Below are 22,382 nucleotides of genomic sequence, written 5' to 3' on the forward strand. Positions count from 1 at the left end.
TTTCCAGGTTTCCTGTCATTTCTGCTCTCATCCTTCATCTTGCCTTTAAGTCTTTCATCTGATTCGAGCTCTTTCTGCCGGATTCACCACATTTCATTCACCTCCACAGCTTTATTAGCTATACAACCAAAAGAGGATTAAAATTTATCCGAAAAGAGAACTGACCTTGATATGAACAATACAACTATAAATTATTGGGTTGTCTACTACGTACAACTTCAACTGAACTGTATTGTAAAGCAATAGAACCTTGTATATACTAATGAAAAAACATCATGCATCGGCGAATGTGTGACCGTTGCTTATTAGGCTAAAGCACAAAAGCCTATTATTAAACATGGTATTTGAAAATGCTCAAAGAAAAAAAAACTACAATAGTTCCAGTAGCTCGCTGCAAAACTCGTCCACTGTGTTCTAGCATTGATAATATGATCTGAGTTTTAATAAACTGATATTTCAAAGGCAATAATAAAAACTGCTCAACAATATGTAATCTAATGAGACTGCTTAGCCTCGTAAAGAAAGTGAACAAATGAAGGACATACGAGGTAAAATTCTGGATAACTTCATACCCTCTTTCTACAGCCAAGGTCTAAAACAAGCCTTTCTTTTCCAACAACATGAACAAGATCTTTAAGCCTTTCAAGGTCCATTTGCCCATTATTAAATACATACTGCAAGAAAACCAAGACAAGTTTTAGAAAATGTTTTCCTGATATCAATTGTTCTAACAAATATACATGGTTTTTCAATTTTAGAAGAGGAGAAAAACAGAACTCACAGAAGTGACAATGACATGGCTAGCCCCTTCTTCTATGTATTGCAAAGAATTATCTGAATTGATCCCACCTCCTACTTGCAAACCACCTAGATTACACCAGTCCTCACAGCAAGTTCAGCAGAGGAAAATCTGTAAGTTTTAAACATATCATCAACCATAGAGAACAAAGTGAAATAGCACACTCACAAGGTTAAACTAATCTCAGCATGTGCAATGAATAATGAGAAATCTGATCCTTTTACAAAAGTTGGCACCTCTTTGATATCAGTTTCCTTAAACCTCGCAATCCTAATTGATGCAAGTTAGAATCTTTAATCTAATGCAACTATTGTATCCAGCCATATTACTACCAACCGAAGACAAAAGTGTATTTTCGTATACAAGAACCACTATCTCTGCTTACTAAAGGAATACTTACTACAAAAACTATTACATTAATGGAATCCAAAAATCAATTTGAAAAGTATAAAAGAGCAAAAGAATCACAACAACAAGAAGGCATCTAGCTATTGACCCACCAGAATAGGCATGCAGAGCTTCAATGGCCGCAGCTCTACTCAAAGGATCTGCCCCCAGCATTATAACATGGCCCCCTGTAAGCCCATCTTCCTTATACATCTTTGCATACTCCCCCGCCGACTTATCTGACTCGAACTGACTCGAAATTGGTAACCATAGCTGGCCCATCTTCCTTCGAATCAGAAAGCATCGACCAAACAATCTGTTTCACTTTCCCTTACAAACAAAAACCCACAAAACAATCACACAAATCCAACAATACACAAACAGAGTTTTAAGCCCTAAAAGATTTGAACTTTGAATCTCCAATACCTTGTATATATCAATACAGGGTCGGAAACGAACAACATAGCTTATGGGTACTCGATCGCCTATACCCTATAACCAAACAACAACAAAAATAGGTTCTATGTTATTACTGCATACAAAAAGTTACATACCAAAAACGGAAGCAGAAACTTACTGAACGTTGTAGATGGCCTAGACCCATCAAACTTCTTTTTACCGAGACCGTCCAATCTCAAAAGCATAACAAAATCAATAGTTCAAACTTAAGGTAACCATACAATTTCATAGCTCATAATTTCAATTGGAACAAAGATTGGAAGGAAGCAAGAGAGAACATAACCAAGCTGGACTTGACAAATTAGTTAATATTGAAGCCACCCACAAACTCTCGCTTCTTAAACTCTAAAGAAAAACAATCATACTTCAACAATAGCCCACAAAAACAGTCATACGTACAGATCTGGCGTACAGAGAATGGCGTTCCGACGCTGGACTTCGTCTCCGACCGGCGTCGTAATTGAATCTTTCCTCTCAAACTCCAAGCTTTGATTTGAGAGAGTAAGATAGAACGGCCTGGATGATGCCCTCGTCCTCCTCGGAGCAAAATGCGGGGTCTGAGTCGATGAATTTGGTGAGGCACGCGAGATGAAGGACTGGACGAAATCGATGCGGAAGAAGCCAAGGAGGCAATGATTTCGAGTGAGGAAGAAGAGGAGGAGGAGGAGCTCGATCTTGGGAGGAGGAGGAGGAGGAAGAGCTCGGGCTGGGTTCAGAATGGAGGTCGAGAGTCAAGACTGAGCTTAGCCGCTTAGGGTTTGTGTTTTGGTTTTGGGGTCGGGCCGGGTGCTTTTTTTTTCTAAGTGTGAAAATTTAAAGTTTTAGTCCCCGCGTCCTCCAATTCATTAAAACACTTAGCGCGTCCACGAAATGAGGTTCCCGCAAATTTTCAAACAAAACTTTTAACACCGGTCATTTTAAGAACCGATGTTAATGATATACATTTAAATCGGTATTTTTCTAAAACGATGTTAACTTACTTTTTTACATCATGTGCAAGTCTGACCGATTTAAATGATGTGATGTAAATGAACAAATTTCTAGTAGTGATGGCCTTGATCTCCACAATCTCGCTGGCAGTGGAGGAAGAAGCAGTCCTTATCCCCAAACCTAATCAAGAAGCAGCGGAGGACGACATCGTTGTGTGATGATGGTACAGTAGAGGTTGTTATATCTCTCTCCCATTTTTCTTCTTGCATATTCGATGGTGGGTTCTCTGAAAGCGATGGTTGAAGTAGAAGAATAAGGGTGCTGGAAATGGTAATGGCTCCCTTAAGGATCCATAGCCAAAGACCTGGGAGTTTCCTTATCCAGTCATGTCATTATCTGTTGTTTCAAACACTAGATAAGAACAGTAAATCCCAATCCCAAACCAATCCAATCTAGTCAACTTTGCCAAATGCGTCCATAGGGCTATTTTTGAATGTTATGTTATCTAGGGCTGGGGACGAGCCGGTTTTGTGTTGATACTGAGCCTGATACGGAAAATATATTTCAGTACGGGCCAAGATGAGATTTTGATTTTTCAAAGTTGGTACCAACAATACAGAAACCGAACGGGTTCGGTTCCGGCTCGGGCCCATTATGAGATTTAAGTTTTTTTTTTTAAATTAAAAAAATGATCGTGCTCTCGAGTGAGCATCTGCCTAGACCGCCTTCTTGGCTCTAGTCATGAATTACAGCCAACTAAACAAAAACAAAGCAAGCAAAACTGCAAAACCAGCATGACCGATATAGAAAGGTAGACTATTGAAATCCAAATACAACTCAAATATCAATTTTTACAAACCCTAAGAAAATAACATTACCCTGCAGATACCATTTCTTCCATATAACATGCACAAATTGACAAAACCCAGATCTTAGAAAAGATAATTAAAATCGATGGGAATAGATCTAGGAAGCGTTCCTTGTGGGTGGTGTGATGATTGTGATGCCACCGAAGTCGACTGAAGATGGTGGAGGGGCCGAGGACGTCGGAGGTGCAGCAGTGTGGTGGTGATGGCTAGAGTGCTGAGACTCTTTGAAAAAGAGAGGCTGAATAAAGGGTGAAGGAGAAAGAGCCAAAGAGGGATGAAGACAGAGGGAGGGAGGGAGGGAGGGAGGGAGGGAGGAGGGAGAGAGAGAGAGAGAGAGAGAGAGAGAGAGAGAGAGAGAGAGAGAGAGAGAGAGAGAGAGAGAGAGAGAGAGAGAGAGAGAGAGAGAGATACGACAGAAAAGAAAATGGGAGGAATAAAAGGTGAGGGAGAGAGAGCCAAAGAGGGGTGAAGATGGAGGGGGAAGGAGAAAGAAAGAAAAGAAAGTAGGAGGCGATCGAAGTTTCATATTATATTTTATATAAATCGGGACAGGATGGGTCCAAGTGGTAATTAAAAAATGACAACCGTGTCCAGTCCCATTTGTTCCGTTCGGTACGGGCCAGGCCTAACAGTTATTTTTATATTTTTAATACCGACCTGTTTTAGCTATTTTTGGTACGGGCTTGGGTTAGGTTTGGTACTTCGGTTTTATATGCCCAGCCTTAACGTTACCGAACAAAACACCAACCTTTTTTTTTCCCTTTATAAAGCCACTAGATTAAAAATTGTCTTAAATTTTGGATATCAAAAATCAATCTTTTTATGAAAATGTCACAACAGTAAAAAGTCATCAATCATTCTCTTTTTTTCCCTCTCTAGCGAGGCTTTGACTACTTCTGGCGAGCTCACAAAAGCTACTCTCACTACCTTAAAAAACTACTCTAACCAACACCAAAAACTACTTTCACTAACCCCAAAAACGACTACTCTCATGAACACTAGAAAACTACTCTCACCAACAATAGAAGCAACTTCTCACCAACGTCATCATTTTCCATAATGGTGGACAAGGTCTCTACGTGATTCACAGCGTTACTTGCCATTTCTGAGAATGGAAAAATCATCTTTTGGAGGCGGTTGCAACGCTGCGATTTCCTAGCATCACTAAGAAATTGGGCGTCTGATTTCGGCGAAGAAGAAAATTGATGTAACGTCTCTAATGGGAACGATGTCATCCATTTGAGATTTGAAGAATTGCCTCTCAGAAGGAGAGGGATCGCATTGTTAGTACACGTCGCTAGTTTTATAAAAAGTCTATGCTTGCTTTGGCCCTTTACAATGGCCTCTTCAACATGAAGTTGGCCTCGATCACTTCTATTTCAGTGTGAGTGCATGGAAGTTGTTGGTCTTGTGCTAGCATTGGTTATAGAGGCGGCTTTAATGGTTGGCTCCACTTTAGGGTTTGTGCTATAGCTTGACAAGCCCGAGATCTAGCAGGGTACTTGTAAGTATCTGGTTTAGTCATGAAATCAAGGCGCCAATGAGACAGGAATATCCCCCTTTTGAGTTTCAATTCTTTCCAGGAGTCTCAGTGGTGCTCTGTTGTAAATACAAGAAGTTTGTAAATTTTTCCCGGATTTTTGGCCTTTTGGAGAGCCCATCTTCTGGTTGCACTAGTCCTTTCTTCCATTAGGAGAAAGGTGGATTGTGTTCTGCTTCTTCTGATATGCGTCCCAAACCTAACCCTAATTATAGGATGCAAGGAAGCAGTTGATAACTGCAGCGGGAGATGATGATTGTCATGCCCCTGATTTTTAATACAAATAAAAATCGATATATAATCCTATAATTATACATGCGTGATGATTCAGCAATCAATAATACAAATACCTGGAAAACCTTTTCCTTTTAAACCAAGTACTAACTGATGCCCTGAACCCACAAAGTCAATATATACTCGCTCCACAGAGTTATATATTACACGAGTTTACAAATTAAATTGCCACAACAAGATAATGATTGTAAATGCTCCTCAGAGCTTACTATAAGCGGAACTCTTAATAACAGTAAAGTCACAAAATTTACTTCCTACGTTAAAGCTACTAGCACGCTACTTCAGTTTCAACCACAATTACCCTGACCTGCAGGATCAACCCCTACACCATTGAATAGTGCACCGGGTTGACACATAACAAACCCGATAAGCCTTTGCAAGATCGTATGAGTAACCAACTCACACAAAATCATGGGATAAAACTCGCACGTTTCAATCAAAGAAACAACTCATGCAAATCACAGGATAAACCCACACGTTTCGATCAAGAAACAAATCATACAAATCACAGGATAAACCCACACGTTTCGATCAAAGAAACAACTCACACAAATCACGGGATAAACCCACACATTTCGATCAAGAAACAAATCACGGGATAAAACCACACAAAATCACGTTTCAATCAAGAAACAAAGCACGAGATAAACTCACACAAATCATGTTTTAATCAAGAAACAAAGAATGATGGACAGATTAGAGCTCTAACTGATCGTATCCACAAACCCGGCCAAAGGCGTGAAGTCCCGATTTTTCTACCCACGATCACATTTCGTGATCCACGATCTTCAACTCGTAAGTCTTTGGTATAAATACCAAAACATTAAAAGAGTCGCACTGGACCCAAAATGTTACACGAATCTAGAATAAAAGATTTCCCGTAATTGATCCCTATCAATTACTCCCGGTACAAGACCCACACTTAAATAAACCACCCATGAACTAAAAAATGTTCCACAATACACAACACTTCCTCACTTACTCTGCCACTATCTGCTTCGCAAATTAACACAAACGCAAGGCCAGTATGAGGAGGATGAAGCTGGGGTCACAAGGTCTGGAGGTCTCGACTCAAGTACTGGGTTGCGTGGGCATGTCAGTCTTTTATGGCCCCCCGAAGCCCGAGCCAAACTTGATCACATTCCTTCACCACGCCATTGACACTGGCGTTACCTTCCTTGATACCGCTGATGTTTACTGTCCCTTCACCAACGAACTTCTTCTGGGCAAGGTAATCAAGCACTGTTGTTCTTTGCATGTAGCTACTATGGGCTAGCTTATTTGGATCGTTCACTTGAGTAAATTGTTCAGACTTTGAGTGGGGGGGGGGGGGGGGGGTGAGAAATAAGGTTGAATTGGCCACCAAATTTGGTATCAACTTTGAGGAAAACAAGAGAGAGATTATTCGAGGGGAGCGGGCTTATGTGTGAGCTACTTGTGAAGGAATCTGGAAACGACTTGGTGTAGATTCTGTTGATCTCTATTATCAGCATTGACTTGATTCACATTTACGCAAGCGTACGTATCATTGTCAAGATAGGAAAATATTATACCCAAAGTTATCGTACCACGGGGATTAGTGGCTAACCCACAAACCTTGGGTAGTTGGAATTAGAGTCACTAAGCAAATAAAAGAAAAAGAAAAGAAAATTAAATAAAAATTCTACTCTAAGGCACCAAGCCTTAGCAATGCTCGGCTTTGGTTTTCACCGAAACCTAATCAAAGCTACGAGCTTAGTGATGGATATTTATAATGAGTCGAATTTGTCACCGAAAATTGTAAATTGAATTTCTAATAACTAAATTGCAAGAATTTAAATGAAAGATTTTAGCTAACAACTAAATTAAACAAAGAAAAGAAAAGTAAGGAATGGAAATTAGGTCACTAGGGTATCCTCTTATCCAAATTCAATGCACAAATATATTCTGACAATGGTTAAACAATTTATAATGACATCGAGAACCGTACCCAAGGCTTTTCAAGACTCATGGGTCATTAGATTCTGTAAATTGTATTTCTACTTCGGATTAAGGGCCATAGAAACTCAATTGGGACAATCTAGAGCCTTGTTAGGGCCTCTAATTGCACCAAAAGGCGAAGAGTCCTAGAATCAAGGTTCCCTAGCTAGCCAATACGACAATCGAAATTGATATTGTAACTAACCATGTTCTAAACAAGTGTCCTAGCCATAAATTAGAAAGGTGATTAGGCACCCTAATTTATTTTAGACATGCTCACCTACACATTCAAGAGTTAATCAAGCTCCGAATCATGCATCTAAGCCAAGTATTATAGAATAGAACATATGTCATACATGGAATTGAAAATCATTAAATCAAAACATATTTATTACATTAAATCCATGCTAGGCTCAAACCCTAGTTTCCTAAATAAACTACTCACTACCCATATATAGATACATCATCAAAAGTATAGAAAAATATGAAAGAGATGATAAGGAAGAGAGGGGAGAGTTGATTTGGTCACTCCTAGCTATAGGCTAGTATAAACCAAGCAATTTCTTCACTCAACTACCCAAAATGGAGTGTAGGGCTCTTGATGATGATTCCTTGAAGCTTGAGTGAGTCCTTCTTTAAACTTCCAAAATAAAATTAAAAAAAATGTAGAAAATGGAGGGGAGGAGATGGGATGAGAGCAGCCCTTGTTTTGGTGGTGTGCAGCTATGCTAGTTCATAGATGAAGATGATAATTGGAATTAATATAGGGTCTCTAGTGGACTCTATGTCACTATTCGAGCTATTAAATCCAATAAAGTCATTAGAGAAGATCTCTTGGATTTAGACTCATATTGGCTTTGTCACGATAGGATAGGTCATCCTGGTCATGATATGATGATCCGTCTACCAAAGACTTCACATGGACATCTTTTCCTTTGAGCGAAACGAAGCATGAATCAAAAGTTGATTCCTGGACTAAGTGTGACCGCCGCAGCCGTCAACCACCAGCCTAGGGCTGGCATAGTCCTTATCCATGACGCCATAGATGGCGTACATTATGGTGATTACGCCCCAGGTGATGCTGCAATCACCAACTTTGCTTCAAATAGCGTTTTAGACGCTCAGGCCCAACCAAAATCCTCATTGATTGCTTCTAAAGTCTCTCTCTCGTTTACAAAGCCTGTTCATTAGGGAAATTAGGACTGAGACCGTCCTATGCAAAGGATATGAAAATACTCATTATGTTTTTACATAGACTTCATGAGGATTCTGTGGACTGATTCAACCAACCTGTGGACGTTTAAATATCTCATGATGTTGGTTGACACGCAAACACGTTGGTCACATATTGTGCCATTGTCCACTTGTAATACTGCTCATGCTACACTCCTAGCCCATATCATATAACAATGGGCTCACTCCCCGAATCATCATATTCAGTCAATTGGACTTGACAATGCTAGAGAGTTTACATGGAAGACTTTCGATGGTTATTGCAATGGGACTGATGTTGGAAATCATATTCTCATGAACACACTCAAATGGTCTCACGGAAATGATTACGATGGTAGTCAGGACATTGGTAATGCGCACCAATCTCCTTATATCTGCTTGGGGTGATGCAATATCACATGCAGCGATGCTAATTCGTCTACGACCCACCACCACTCAATCTATCTCTGCGTTACAGCTAGTGACAGGGTACAAGTATCGCACTTACGCAACTCTGAGTAAGCCATTTATGTGCCAATTGTGCTGCCACAGCGCACTATGACAGGTCTTTACAGACGAATGGCCAACTACGTTGGATTTGAGACTCTGACAATCGTCCGCCACTTAATGCCCTTGCAAGGCGATCTCCTTACCGCTAGATTTGTGGGTTGTCACTTTGATGAGACAGTCTTCCCGTCGTTAGGGGGAGATAAGAACACGAATGTTCAACATGAACGACAGGAATTGTCATGGTCTGTCCCCACTATGTCTCATCTGATCCCCGTTAAAGTGACAAAATCACACAAATATGCTGCAAACATGCCTGCAAGGATGGACGTTCCTACGAGAGGACGTAGCGCCACCCTATATGGAGGTAGGCATGCCACCAATGCCAAAGAGAGTGACACTCTGGCGTTATAGGCCATAGCCCCATCTAGGATGCGTGGGAGGCCCGTGGGTTCGAATGATACTTTGGCACATTCCAATCCTTTGATCATCTAGACTCAAAATCCGTCTCATGAGAATCTTCCGAATTAAGGTTACCATTGGGGGACGCCTCAACGTTAGAACCTATTCCTGAGAATATAGAGCTCTTTGAAAATTACACTAGTGTACATGAGACGTGGGATAGAAACTCCATCATAATTGATGATGTAGTTGCACGTGAGTTTGTTGAGTCCGATGATATCGAACCACGCTCTGTTGATAAATGAATGCCAATGTAGAGAAATTTGGCCAAAATGAAAAAATGCGATCCAGGTTAAGTTGGATTCTCTAACGAAGAGGAAGGTTTTTGAGCCAGTGATGCCAACATCTCCTAACATAAAACCTGTTGACTAATGGGTCTTCGTTAGAAAGCGTGTTGAGAAAAAGAGATGGTAATCTCGCCTTATGGCTCAAGGCTTCTCACAAAACGCCCTGGAATCAACTACGATGAGACATATTCTCTCGTAATGGATGTCATTGCACTCCACTACCCTGTCAGTTTGGTAGTTTCCAAATAACTGATCATGCGGCTTACGAATGTGGTCACCACGTATCTCTATAGGGATCTAGATATAAAATATACATGAAGGTTCATGGTGGACTTCATTTATCTAAGTCAAGTGGCTCTAGACCACGGAGCACTTTTGCAATAAGATTGAAACGCTCACTAAAGTGACTACTTGATTAGGAAGGGATATGCTCGCGCATTTTCATAACAAGTTTCTGATTCTATAACTATTCATGTTGGACATGATCTTCATTAGAAGCCATTAAGGAGTTAAGGGAAACCGTTGAACACTTAAAATCCGATTTTGAGATGAAAGATTTGGGAGAACACGATTATGTCTTGGTTTGGAACTTGAGCATCGTGTTGATAGGTGCTTAAGCATTTTGACAAGGTCAAAACTTAAAGCACCCCCATGATCATCTGTAGTCTTGATCCTGAAAAGGATCCTCTTCGTCTGAAGGATGATGACGAGGATGTGCTAGAGGCAGAAGTGCCCTACTTAAGTACAATAGTCATATTATTGTACTTAGCTCAATGCACAAGACCGACATCTCATATGTTATGAACTTGTTAGCTAGGTATAGCTGTGTGCCAACGCGACACCATTGGATTGGTGGAAAAAGATATCTTTCGATACTAGAGATATACGACTGATAGGGGCATGCTTTATCCCTATAGAGAGATGATGGATTCGGAGTTTCAGACATCTCATATGTTATTAACTTGTTAGCTAGGTATAGCTGTGCGCCAACGCGACACCATTGGATTGGTGGAAAAAGATATCTTTCGATACTAGAGATGTACGACTGATGGGGGCATGCTTTATCCCTATAGAGAGATGATAGATTTGGAGTTTCGGACCTATCACACACTAGGAGCCGCCAACATTGGCCTTAGTCCACTATCTCCATCCCAAAACGATAAGCATTTTGGAAGGTTTTGTTGATATTGGGTATCTTTCTGACCTGCACAAAAGTCTTCCCAAATTGGTTAAGTGGTCACCATGGGTAAAGACCGTGATATCTTAGAGGTCTACATAATAGACCCTAGTCACTATATCTTCGGACAATTCAAAGATCATTGCTCTTCACGAAGTGGTTCATGAATGTATAAGGATTGGATCCATAATTACGCATGTTCGAACAATTGTGGTTTAAGGTCTACCACAGATGAGCCTACGAGCGTATAGGATAATACTGCTTGTTTTGAACAAATAAAGCAAGGCTACATCAAAAGCGACAAGGATAATCAGCAACAACAAACTCTCCTCAAGATCAAAGTGAACTGGGTTCAATCTGAGGACAGTGTGGCAAGCTTGCTCACTAAGTCATTGCCTAAATTCCACTTTCGAGAAACTTGTTGGCAGCATCGTTTACGGATGTTATCTGAACTCCCATGACCGTTGTCATCAGGGGGAGATGCAGACATCAGGGGGAGGTGTCTACATGGATGGTCTCGAAACGTGAAGGGTGTGTTGTGCTTTTTTTTCCCTTCGACAGAGGTTATTTTTGTCCCACAGAGTTTTTGTTACTCAACAAGGTTTTTAACGAGGCAACGAGAGAAGCACCGCTTTTGGACGACACAAGGGGAAGTGTTTAAGTAAATCCAAATTGTGCCTAGCCCAAATTCTAGGTTACTTAACCTAGTGGTAATAGGGTTTTAATTAGAGAGAATCTCGGTGAATATCTTAGAGATATCCATTCATTGTATGATTACCTTTCCTTGTGCGATTCAGATTCTATGCATTGTAATTCTCTATATAAAGAAGCCCCTATTATCAATAAGAATACACAGCAATTCTCTCTCAAATATCGATTCCCTAAAACATTTTTCTATTTCTTTTTCTTTCACCCTACTGTATTTCTTTTTCTTTCACCCTACTGTTCCTCTGTCTCTGTCTCTCTCTCATTCAAATCTCCTCGGTCTCAACGGAGCCACCGGCTTCGTCGCTGTCTCTCAGTTTGGACTCAACCTTCACCGACCCGAAGTCCGATGAAGACTTCGATCTCTCTCTCTCTCTCTCTCTCAATCTCAATTTGGTCTCAATGGAACCACTGATATCATTGCCGTCTCTAAGATCGGACCCAGCCTTAACGAACCTAAAGAATGAATTGATAAGATCAAGGACTCCAAGGACTTGCAGCAATAGAGCAAAGCCTTCGACAAACTCACTGACTGAGTGGAAGATCACCAGTTTGATTCCACCCGATTCCAAGAGGCCATGGCTTCCATCGCTGCTACCTTAGAAGCCAATTTGGAAGCTATGAGAAAGAGGGAGAAAGAATTGGCTACTCTGAAGATCAATCTACGCGATGTTGAGATAATTGTCATCAACATGTTTCTACGCGATGTTGAGATAATTGTCATCAACATGTTTCTGGGTTTGAATTGGAACAATGAGGTAGGAAGTGAGTTTTTTAAAAAAAAAAATTTGAGAAAGATTGAGAGCTCTAAGTTGTTCCAAGAATATTCCCAAAGATTTAGAGAGATTCCCAATTAGTTTTTTTACTCGAAAGATCCAACTCAACCACTCCCAAGTATCAACAAAATCATCCAATCCAAGAGAGAACAAAGAGTTGCAAGTAATACTTGCCCATTTATAGCAATCATTAGAGAAATTCTTGCCCCAACCACCAACGTCACTTTGCAGACCACCCATGAACTCCTCCAATGCATTCTAATCATTCAAAGAAGATGGAAATTGGCAAATTCAGTTGAATGATTCTGTTGGTGTAAGTTGCTGCTGTAATTGTTGGTTTGTCAGTCGATGGCTTTCTAGATAGAGACGAGATAGGAAAGAGGAAGCATGTAATGAATTCATCAAGTGGGTTAGGCTGGCATCATTTGACCACAAACTAAAGTTTTGTCATGAATGGGTTTAATTAATCAAATGGATTAGATTAAAATTTTATTTAAATTTTATTTTTTTAAATTCAGATTGCAGGTCACAAAATGAGAGCTCAAAACCTGAGCTTAGAAGCAAAACCCAACAACAAAGATGACCACCCATAAATCTTGAACATCCATATTTGCACAAACAAACCCAAAAGCCTTCAACTGTAAACAGAAATCAAGAATGTACGAAGGTACAAATGATTGAAATGAAGAAGAAAGAAAGAAGAAACGAGAGGCAAGTAGGAGGTGATGATCAAAATTCTACTTTTGCGTTCCCGATCTTGAAGTATAAGAAGAAGAGGAAGTAGTCTACAAAGGTACGGCACTGACTGGGGGCCGCCAAAGGTGGAGCAAGTTTGGCATTCCCCAAAAAAAAAAAATTCTCTTTTTTTATTATATGAAGAAAACTAAGGAAAATAAAAAATAAAGGGAAAATTGGTCATTTAATGATCAAAATATGACAGTTGTCAGCTTATGTAACGGAGCTAACGACTCTAGGTATCATTCTTCGGTCGGGGTCAATGCCATTCCGATATTATCTGAACGTGATATACTAAAGTTTAGAATGAAATAAAGGTTAGGTGTTGTACGGACAATTTTCCCTTATTGTAATGGGAGATGATCTTCTCCTAAGCAAGAAAGTTGCCTAACCTTCCTAAGCTTTCAACCATGTGATGACACATGTAACAGAAACATCCAATGACCATAATAGTACCACGTAGTGATTGACATCAAAAAGACAAAAACCAATGATATTTTTCCCTACCGATACACTCTTCTAATCTTCATCCTCCAAAACTCTCTTCTTGACCAAATTTGACTTGATTTTACTACCACTTAGTTCCACTTCTGTTCAAATTTTCTTGGTCTTTGTTGAGTTCTTGACTCGTCCTTATGGGTTTTGGTGGTTGGTAAATTTTCTTATGGGATTGGCTGGGATTCAATTGATGGGACGGAATCGGGAATGCTAGTCACCAATTGAATTGGTGTTGTTTCAACCATGGCAGAAACCCAGACTGATCATCAATATCATAGAACATCTTGCTCAAACTTCCTTCTGTGACCATGTGGTTAATCTTCTGAGAGCATTGGAGTTGCTCATGCCTTGATGATAGGTTTTGATGAAAGAGCTGTATTCCCGAATCCCGATGGCCCTATAGTAGTAGCAGTGGAGGTAGGAAAGAGGGATCAAGGCTAGCTTGTAAATGCAATTGATGGAAAGAGGGATCAAGACTTGTAAACACAGTAGGCCTTGTAATTATTGGATTTTGATGAGAAGAATCTAAGGATAGATCTGATCCATGCTATCAAACCCAGAACTCCAGAAGAAACACATTGATGGTATAACAGTTCACTCAACACCCTTAACAAATACTCTCAAGTGAGTTTCGACGAATTTGATGGGAGCTCTTGATTTTTCTGAAAATTTGATGGAAGCAGTAGTGATTGTGCTCATTTTGAGATTCATTTTGCAGTTGTGGTAATTGATTTCGTCGATATGACATGTAATTTCAGACTCAAACATAAACCCAAGTTGTCTATTTAAGAAGAGTGCATAGGGGCTATAGAAGCAAGACATGAGATTTTGGGTCTAGTGATCAGGAAAAGAAGAACAGAAAGAAGAAAGAAGAACAGAAGTGATGAAATGAATTACAAAGAGAAGAAACAAGTTTAGCAAAAGACAAAATAAAACTCAAAACTAATAGAGAAAAATCATGTGAGTTTGTTGCGTACCGTTGGATCTCATAATAGCCATGTGGCATTACCTCCTTGGCTCCTTTAAAGCTTAGGTAGCTTAGGTAGACTGTGAGGTTAGGAGAGGATCTTGATCCCATTGTAATATATAGGGCTAAATACTAGTTACAACCCTATGGTTTAGGTCTAAAATCAATTCAGTCCCTAAACTTCTAATTTCATCAAAAACACACCAGCATTTTCAATTTTGATCTAATAGGTCTAATTCGTTAATATTCTGTTATGGGTTCAAGTTATAGTTGGATTATTTGTTGAAAAACTATTTATTTGATAGATTTTTAATAGTGGATCTCACTTCTAAATTGACTATGCAGGCCACCTCAGCACTACATCATAAAACATATGCCATATATGAGCCATGTCAACAATTGTCGGAAGACTAATAAATTAGATCTATTAGATCAAAATTGAAAGTACAGGCGTGTTTTTGATGAAATTAAAAATTCAGAGACTGAATTAATTTTGGATCCAAACTACAAAATAATAATCAGTATTTAGCCCTAATATATAAGTTGATTCTAAAGTTCTAAACCCACTCGATTTAAGACATGTGGGGCCTACGATATGTTTAAGAAATTGCTGTTTCAGTTTTTTTTTATTGTTTATTTAAGGGGAAAAAAAAACGCCAATAGAGGAAAATAGAGAAGGGTTTCGCTCCTAGAGTCCTAGCAGTCTCGAAGAAAGGGCAGGAAGACTCAAAGTCTTGTTTTGGTGCGAAGTTATCTGAGAGGTGAGCTCTAGTTTCATGGTTCAACAGATTATGGTTTCTGGTTTTCTCGTCCGCGTCATCTATTACCTAATTGGTTTGCTCCCTTAAATGATCTGCTTCATTCTTTTGCTAAGAATTTCAATTATATGGAAAGCTTTGGTTGGTTTTTCATATTTCTCCTTTACAGTTTTGGTGCTGGTAAAATTATTTTTCTTGATAGTCCTCGAATCCATGAATTGATTACACACAATTTTTGGGATTTTCGGGTAGCATAAGGTTGATGTATTATCTGCTTAATTTGGTTGAGAAACAAGGGAGTTATCGTAGAGAGAAGCTGTAACTTTTTCGGTGCTTACAGTAACGACCCAGCTGAGTTTCAAAGCTCACCTGTTTTATTGAATTCTTCAACTGAGGATAAAACGTTATAGAAGGTTTCATCCCCTTTCCTTAGGATCAAGAATCACCTAAAACGGATAAGAATTGAGTCCTTGTAGAGAATTTTGAAATGTGGGCGGGGCTGGATCAGATTTTCTGGTGCGGAAATCTGAATAATATGGGTTCTGATGAGAGGTTGAAGACGATGGTGAGGTGGCAACTACTGCCACATAGCACATTGTCTAGGGGCTATTTTGTTTTGGCTTGTTCTAGTGCTCGCAACCCCATTTTCTTTTACGGCGTTTGAACCCTTGCAATCCTTGTGATAACTCCAACATGGTGAAATGTGTTTGATTTCAATTTTATGAGCCGACTTGAAAAATTCCATTTAATTTATTCTACATTAATTACTTATTCTTGCTCTTTTGATCGTGTCTGGTACATGTGGAAATAGAAGGTTTGATTTTGCGAATGCTATATTATCATTACGGAATCTTATAGCAATTAATGATCTACGTGCATGTGCATGAATTCGTTGTAACTTGCTTATCCTTCGGTAATATTAATTCTTATAGATAAAATGGTGATGCCTCATTGTAGAGTCAGATGGGTAATGGTTAGAATACCTCAAGTCCCTTGTGGTATGGGTGTGTTTGATCCCATGGCAGGCAAGCAGGGAACAAGAAAAGTCTCTGGGGTGAAAAGCCTCACAACAGTCGGAGCACTAGTCTGTTGCCGTTTATTATATATGCATGTGGAGTAGTCCAACATTACGTAGAGAGTGATTTAAGTTTTGTTGTAGGCTTGTAGCCAAGACAATGATGGTTATCTTAGTTGGATGTATGAATATAGACAATCCTTAGCTGATCTTCTGTACGACCTATTATCATGCTTCTCTGTTGTATTCCAGTACTTAATTTGTGTGCCATCTGGGTAGGGGTGCCTAGCTAGAAGTAGTACTACAATGAAATTATTGAGTTACTTGTTAGCTTGCTGTAGGCTTCCATGTGATTAGCATATAACCTTTAATAGTCCATTACTATGATTAAGCATGTAAAGCTACTAAGCACTGCTTTGTGGTTTTAATAGTTGGGGGCTTCAGCCTTCTTTGGTTTATTCCATTAACTTATTAGAGTGATCTATTAATCTTGTTTTCTGCTTTATGCTTTTTAGAAGTGGAGAAACTTCCTTTGACAGATTTTCTCAAAAGAAGGTTTTTTAATATTTGATCCAAAAAAAAAAAAAATTGAACATGTTTCTCAAACCCAGCATGCCTAGTAGCCGCCTAGACTAGTCGAGGCGGCTGATCACCTTCTAGTGCCTAGACCTCCCAGAGGGATTTTTAGAACATTGTCTGTGACCCAATTTAGTGTATGTAGACACCCATAGATATGCCCTGCACTTGGTTGTTTACTGGATTTGGTCCCCTTGCAGTTTTATAAACACACTATTAATTGGTTCTGAACCTCTGGAGGCACAGCCAAATATATATGTATACATCTATTGTTCTTAAGAAGACTTTAGCTACTGTCATTGTCATTGTTCTCTAGTTCTTTACAAGTTAATAAGGAAGAAAAACTGATACAAAAATGATCCGTATCATTCACCCATTGTACATGACATCGACGATGAAATCGATCATCTGCAGATTCTTGTAATCTTATATTTCCAAATAAACAATATAATTTCTTTTTAGTAAGTTTTGATATTACTTGTATGCAAGCTTTTATTTTTCCTATTTTTGAAATTTACATCATGCTAAATCTCGGATTACATGTGAAATTAACTTTTGCTCATCAATAAATATCTTTCTTATCTTGTGCTTGCCCGGTTACTTATTTAAATAAAATTAATAGGTGCATCTGAGAGATCTAGACCATAAAGAAGCAAATTTGATAGCATGGACAGCCAAAATGTTGGTTACCATCCATGTCTGAAGCCAGCTGTTGTTATAACTGGAACAGCAAATGAAGGTACTGCTGGACCAGCTATTGGTCATGTTGACATTGGCGTGAGTGATGCTGCCTACTTATTTCGAGTTGCACTTCCAGGTCTTCGGAGGAAACAAAGTAGGATTATTTATCTTTAATTTCATCATATATGTACATCATCTCATACGTGGTGCACAAGCACTCTTTATTGCACTGTGACACTCTTTTAAATGCCTACCATAATGATTAGAGATTGTAATAACCAAGTAGGTAACCTTGGTCTAACAGGTACAGTGAAATGTATGATTGAAAGTGACGGGAAGGTTCATATTGAAGGAGTCATGACAGAGACTGGACTTGTCATAAACTCATCAACTGTGTACCAGATGAAAGTCCAGCAACTATGTGCAGCTGGACCATTTACCATCTCTTTTAATCTTCCTGGATCTGTTGATACTCGACTATTTTCTCCTGTCTTTCGGCCAGATGGAATCCTGGAAGTGGTGGTTTTGAAATCCAAAATGTCTTCAGAATTCCTCTATCCATTTGATGGCAACAAGTCTTCCCCTGTCAAGTTTCCCCAAGTAACCGTCTGATGTCAAGTTTCCGTAAGTGAAGTCTGTTCCATCATGGGATACCTGTTTGCTTGTGGGTTTACAAAGCGCATGCATACACAGATGTCTTGTCTTGTTATTTCTGCAAAACGGAATGTGTTCAGCTCTGTTTACTAGAAAATGATTTCCTAACAGTTTCAGATGTTTCTTTTCGTTCAATTTACATCGACGATGAAGATCAAGCCCCGTTTAGATTTATTGGACAATCAATTGGAAACTCATTTCATGAGTATCAGGGGTCAAGCTCTTGGCACTTTGAATTTCTGAGTCGGACAAAGCATGGTATGGCCGTATGGGGTGGAGATTGTCTCATGACAGGCCCCCTTGTAGTTCTTTTTTCCAGCTTCTTGATTCGGGTTCCCCTTCTCAGCCACCCGCGAGATTTTTCAAGAGTCCCTTGTCGATCTGCTTCCCTCAACCCTTCTATCACCCTCATTGGACTTGGCCTTTTTTTGTTTTGTTTTTTATTACATAAACAATCTTTCATGAATGAACTTACGACTCTTATTTACAAAGAGAATAGACTTATGTTACTAGATTAAATTGTACTGAGCGGATATTATTTAATCAAAACAAAAAATAAAAACTTGTTATACAACTAGAATTAAATGAATACAAAGTAATAGCCGAAAGAGAAAATAATGGGAGATTCTTGTTCAAAACCGAATCGGCCAATCGGTGCCAAAAACCGTACTAAACCGGTAAGAGCAGTGCCAGTATGTATTCGAAAAATCGGTTCAACCGAACCGAACCGAACCGGTTTTTTTTTTTTTTAATTTCAGTATTAGGTGTCCACTTTCCATTGGTTGTGGCGGCTGATACTGGGTGTCTAAACCTAAAAACACACCCCGGCCTTCATCTTTTTGTCTCTTCATCAGTTCATCGAAGCTGGGCAAGCTTCTCTCTCTGTGTCTCTCAGAGTCTCAGGTCCGTTTCTTCACACACCCCCCTTGTTATTTGGTTTCCTGGGAAATTTGGGTCTTAGTGTCGAAGCCTTCAAGGATATATGTGTAGTTCAATAAGCCCTTGTTCTATTATCTGATGAAGGTTTAGAATGGGCCGTTCATTAGGTCTGGTTTTACATTACGTAGAGAGTGATTTTGTTTGCCTATCTGTGAACTAGAATGAAATTATTGCTTGCTCTAGGCTTCCATGTGATTAGCATTATAATTTTTAATAGTCCTCCACTACTATGCTAAACACTGCTGGTGGGGATCAAAGGCCTCGTTGAGGAAATAGGAACCCAATTACCCTAACCATGTTTGGGGTATCGTTCACTGAAAAAGATGCCCCAGAAAATTGGAAAGTGAAATGGCTGTAGTTTCCCTAGTACTAGGGAACTTAGCACTAGTGAAACAGTTGTATAAGTATTTGGTTGGGAGTTTGGGTTTGAAACTATTGGGTATTGCACGAATCGTGATGTCATGGTAAAGTTATATGATTGTTTGCCTAGGATGTTTTAGGGTTTATCACCTTCGATTTTCAAATTGTGGGAGTCGGTATGAGTGAAATTTTGGTTGGGGAAGTTTGCTGAATGAGAGATATAAAAGCGAATCAGATAAAGAAAATTTGATTTGATGTTTCTATATATTTTGTTTTGTTTTGTTTTGCTGTTGAATAATTATGTTATGCACTTGTTTTTGATGGATGATTTTCTAATGTTTTTTTATGTTATATCTGTCAGTCTTTTGTAGATTCTTGTTGAGGCTTGCTTGTGATTTATAACAACGAACTGAGAGCAACAAATCCCTATAACCATGGTTTGTTTTTTTTATTTTTTTATTTTTATCTCTTTCTCTCTGTTTATATCTATCTTATTTATTTAGGATGAAATTTCATATTGTTTGTTATTTGTGGAATTCAGCCGCAGGGAGATTATATAGATCTTCACAGGAAGCGATATGGGTACAGACCTGACCACTTTGAGCGCAAGCGCAAGAAGGAGGCTCGTGAGGTCCACAAGCGCTCTGAAATCGCGCAAAAGGTCAAATCTATTATTTTCCCCTTACTGTCCTGAGAAATTAAAATAAAATAAAATTCCATTCTTATTATGTTTCTTACTAATTTTGTAATGGAACAGGCTCTGGGTATTAAAGGCAAGATGTTTGCCAAGAAACGCTATGCAGAAAAGGCTCTAATGAAGAAAACGTGAGTTCTCTTTCCTGTGTTTTAGAGTAATTTAATTGAACCTTTTTGTTTATTTCTTCTTAGTTCTACTCTGAGGATTGTTCTCTTACAACTTTGCTCATAACTCAGAAGTTTTCTATTACCAGTAAATATGTTTAGCATGTAGTAAATGATTTTGAGATTCTTCTTTCGTGGTTATTGATATGGTTCTTTTTTCCACCCTAGACTGTTAATATGTTCTTCTTGACTTGAAAGTATTATATATTTATATTCATGTAGCAATAATTGCTTGAGAATTATTAGTTTGTTGTGTGATAAAGCACAATACAAAGTTACTATCATATGTACAAGTTTATACGCTTATACGCTTATCAGGTAGTTTGCCGTTGTGTTGGTAGCACACACTGAAGAGTGTGTTTACTATTTACTGTTTATTGAACTAGTGATTATAATGACCTGTATTTCACAATTAAATATTGTTTGTGAATGTTGACAGATTGGCTATGCATGAGGAGTCATCGACTAGGCACAAGGTTGATGATGATGTTCATGAAGGAGCTGTTCCAACATATTTGTTGGATCGTGACAATACAACACGAGCAAAGGTATGGTTGAATGGCCATTAAATACAATGATTAAGATAGATTTTCATGTCGGTATCTGACTTTATGCTGTAAATAGACTCTTAGCAATTCCATCAAGCAAAAACGGAAAGAGAAAGCTGGGAAATGGGAAGTCCCTCTGCCTAAGGTAACTCAAGTGCAACTTTTGGACCCTGTACTTTTTAATGTGTGAATAAACAATTTTCTGACTGAGTTGTATCTTTTCCAGGTAAGGCCTGTGGCTGAAGATGAGATGTTTAAAGTGCTTCGAACGGGCAAACGCAAGAGTAAGAATTGCCTTCTCTCTATCCCTATGCATCCAAGATTTAAGTTAGCTTCCCATTGATAAAGTTTGAAGTCAATTGGTAGTTTATATATTCATTATTTAGGCTTATAATTACTATTTTCCAGACAACCAGATAAAATTGTTTTTCATTCATATATTTTCATGCTACGGTTGTAAAACTTTTGCGCAGGTATATACAATGTAATTTTGTTGCTCCTATTCTTGGTAGCTTATATTTTGGTTCTTCTGTGCAGCTAAGCAATGGAAGCGGATGATCACAAAAGCCACATTTGTGGGACCTGGTTTTACCAGGAAACCTCCCAAATATGAGCGATTTATCCGGCCCAGTGGATTGCGATTCACTAAAGCTCATGTGACACACCCTGAACTCAAATGTACTTTTAACCTTGAGATTATCGGTGTGAAGAAAAACCCCAATGGTCAAATGTACACCTCTCTTGGTGTCTTGACCAAGGGAACCATCATTGAGGTACCTATCTGAGTCTTCTGTGATGATTCATGACTTATAACTTTAATAACATGATTTCTCAGGCTGTTTGTTGTTTTTTTATCCCTGAATTTCAGGTGAATGTAAGTGAACTTGGTCTTGTCACACCTAACGGGAAAGTTGTATGGGGTGAGTTCAAAACCTCCATGTGCTTGGCATTTTGCTTAATTTTCAATTAACTTTGCCATCATACTCCCCCTGTTTTAAATGAGGGTACTTTTAGATTTTTATATTGTGTGGTTGTACTCATCTTTGCTGGTAAATACAGGGAAATATGCTCAGGTGACAAATAATCCAGAGAACGATGGATGTGTAAATGCAGTTCTGCTTGTCTAAGAGGATTAACTGCCAAGCTTTGAGGGGACTCTTCTGATTTTGCATCGCACATCGCAGCCATATCATGCAATAGCCAACTAGCCCTTATCCCAAATTTTGGGGACCAAAAATATGGATGTAATGTGATGTGTAGATCATACAATTTTGGCTTTCAAGAATTGAACCGTTGGTGCATATTTTGGCCAATTTATAAATTATAATAGACATCCTTGTTCAACTGTATTCCCAAACTATTATCAGTCTAAGAACATTGTGTCCTACAGATTGAGAGTGATTGTGATATGGTCAAATGATTTAGCC

At 39.0% G+C, this 22,382-nt stretch overlaps 2 protein-coding genes across 2 annotated transcripts; both read left to right on the top strand.

The window, feature by feature from the left end:
• The first annotated feature begins 15,194 nt into the window (after window positions 1–15,194).
• On the top strand, window positions 15,195–18,453 carry LOC112195916 (increased DNA methylation 3). Its single transcript, XM_024336148.2, has 3 exons — window positions 15,195–15,324; window positions 17,535–17,747; window positions 17,898–18,453. The coding sequence occupies exons 2-3, from the start codon at window positions 17,579–17,581 to the stop codon at window positions 18,203–18,205; spliced, it is 477 nt and encodes a 158-aa protein (XP_024191916.1). The 5' UTR covers window positions 15,195–15,324; window positions 17,535–17,578; the 3' UTR covers window positions 18,206–18,453.
• Window positions 18,454–19,013: 560 nt separating this feature from the next.
• On the top strand, window positions 19,014–22,356 carry LOC112197836 (ribosome biogenesis protein NSA2 homolog). Its single transcript, XM_024338728.2, has 10 exons — window positions 19,014–19,150; window positions 19,908–19,983; window positions 20,088–20,207; window positions 20,304–20,371; window positions 20,847–20,955; window positions 21,032–21,100; window positions 21,182–21,239; window positions 21,493–21,728; window positions 21,824–21,875; window positions 22,015–22,356. Exons 2-10 carry the CDS (start codon window positions 19,981–19,983, stop codon window positions 22,080–22,082), a joined length of 783 nt encoding a protein of 260 aa, XP_024194496.1. The 5' UTR covers window positions 19,014–19,150; window positions 19,908–19,980; the 3' UTR covers window positions 22,083–22,356.
• Window positions 22,357–22,382: the final 26 nt, after the last annotated feature.

The sequence above is a fragment of the Rosa chinensis genome, chromosome 4 (genome assembly GCF_002994745.2).
Source record: "Rosa chinensis cultivar Old Blush chromosome 4, RchiOBHm-V2, whole genome shotgun sequence".
Lineage (NCBI taxonomy): Eukaryota > Viridiplantae > Streptophyta > Magnoliopsida > Rosales > Rosaceae > Rosa > Rosa chinensis.

Coding starts and splice junctions, on each gene's coding strand:
- LOC112195916 (XM_024336148.2), top strand. CDS start 17,579: ATGGACAGCCAAAATGTTGGTTACCATCCATGTCTGAAGCCAGCTGTT. Junction 17,748..17,897: donor AGGTCTTCGGAGGAAACAAA/GTAGGATTATTT, acceptor TTGGTCTAACAG/GTACAGTGAAATGTATGATT.
- LOC112197836 (XM_024338728.2), top strand. Junction 20,208..20,303: donor GCTCTGAAATCGCGCAAAAG/GTCAAATCTATT, acceptor GTAATGGAACAG/GCTCTGGGTATTAAAGGCAA. Junction 20,956..21,031: donor ACAATACAACACGAGCAAAG/GTATGGTTGAAT, acceptor TGCTGTAAATAG/ACTCTTAGCAATTCCATCAA.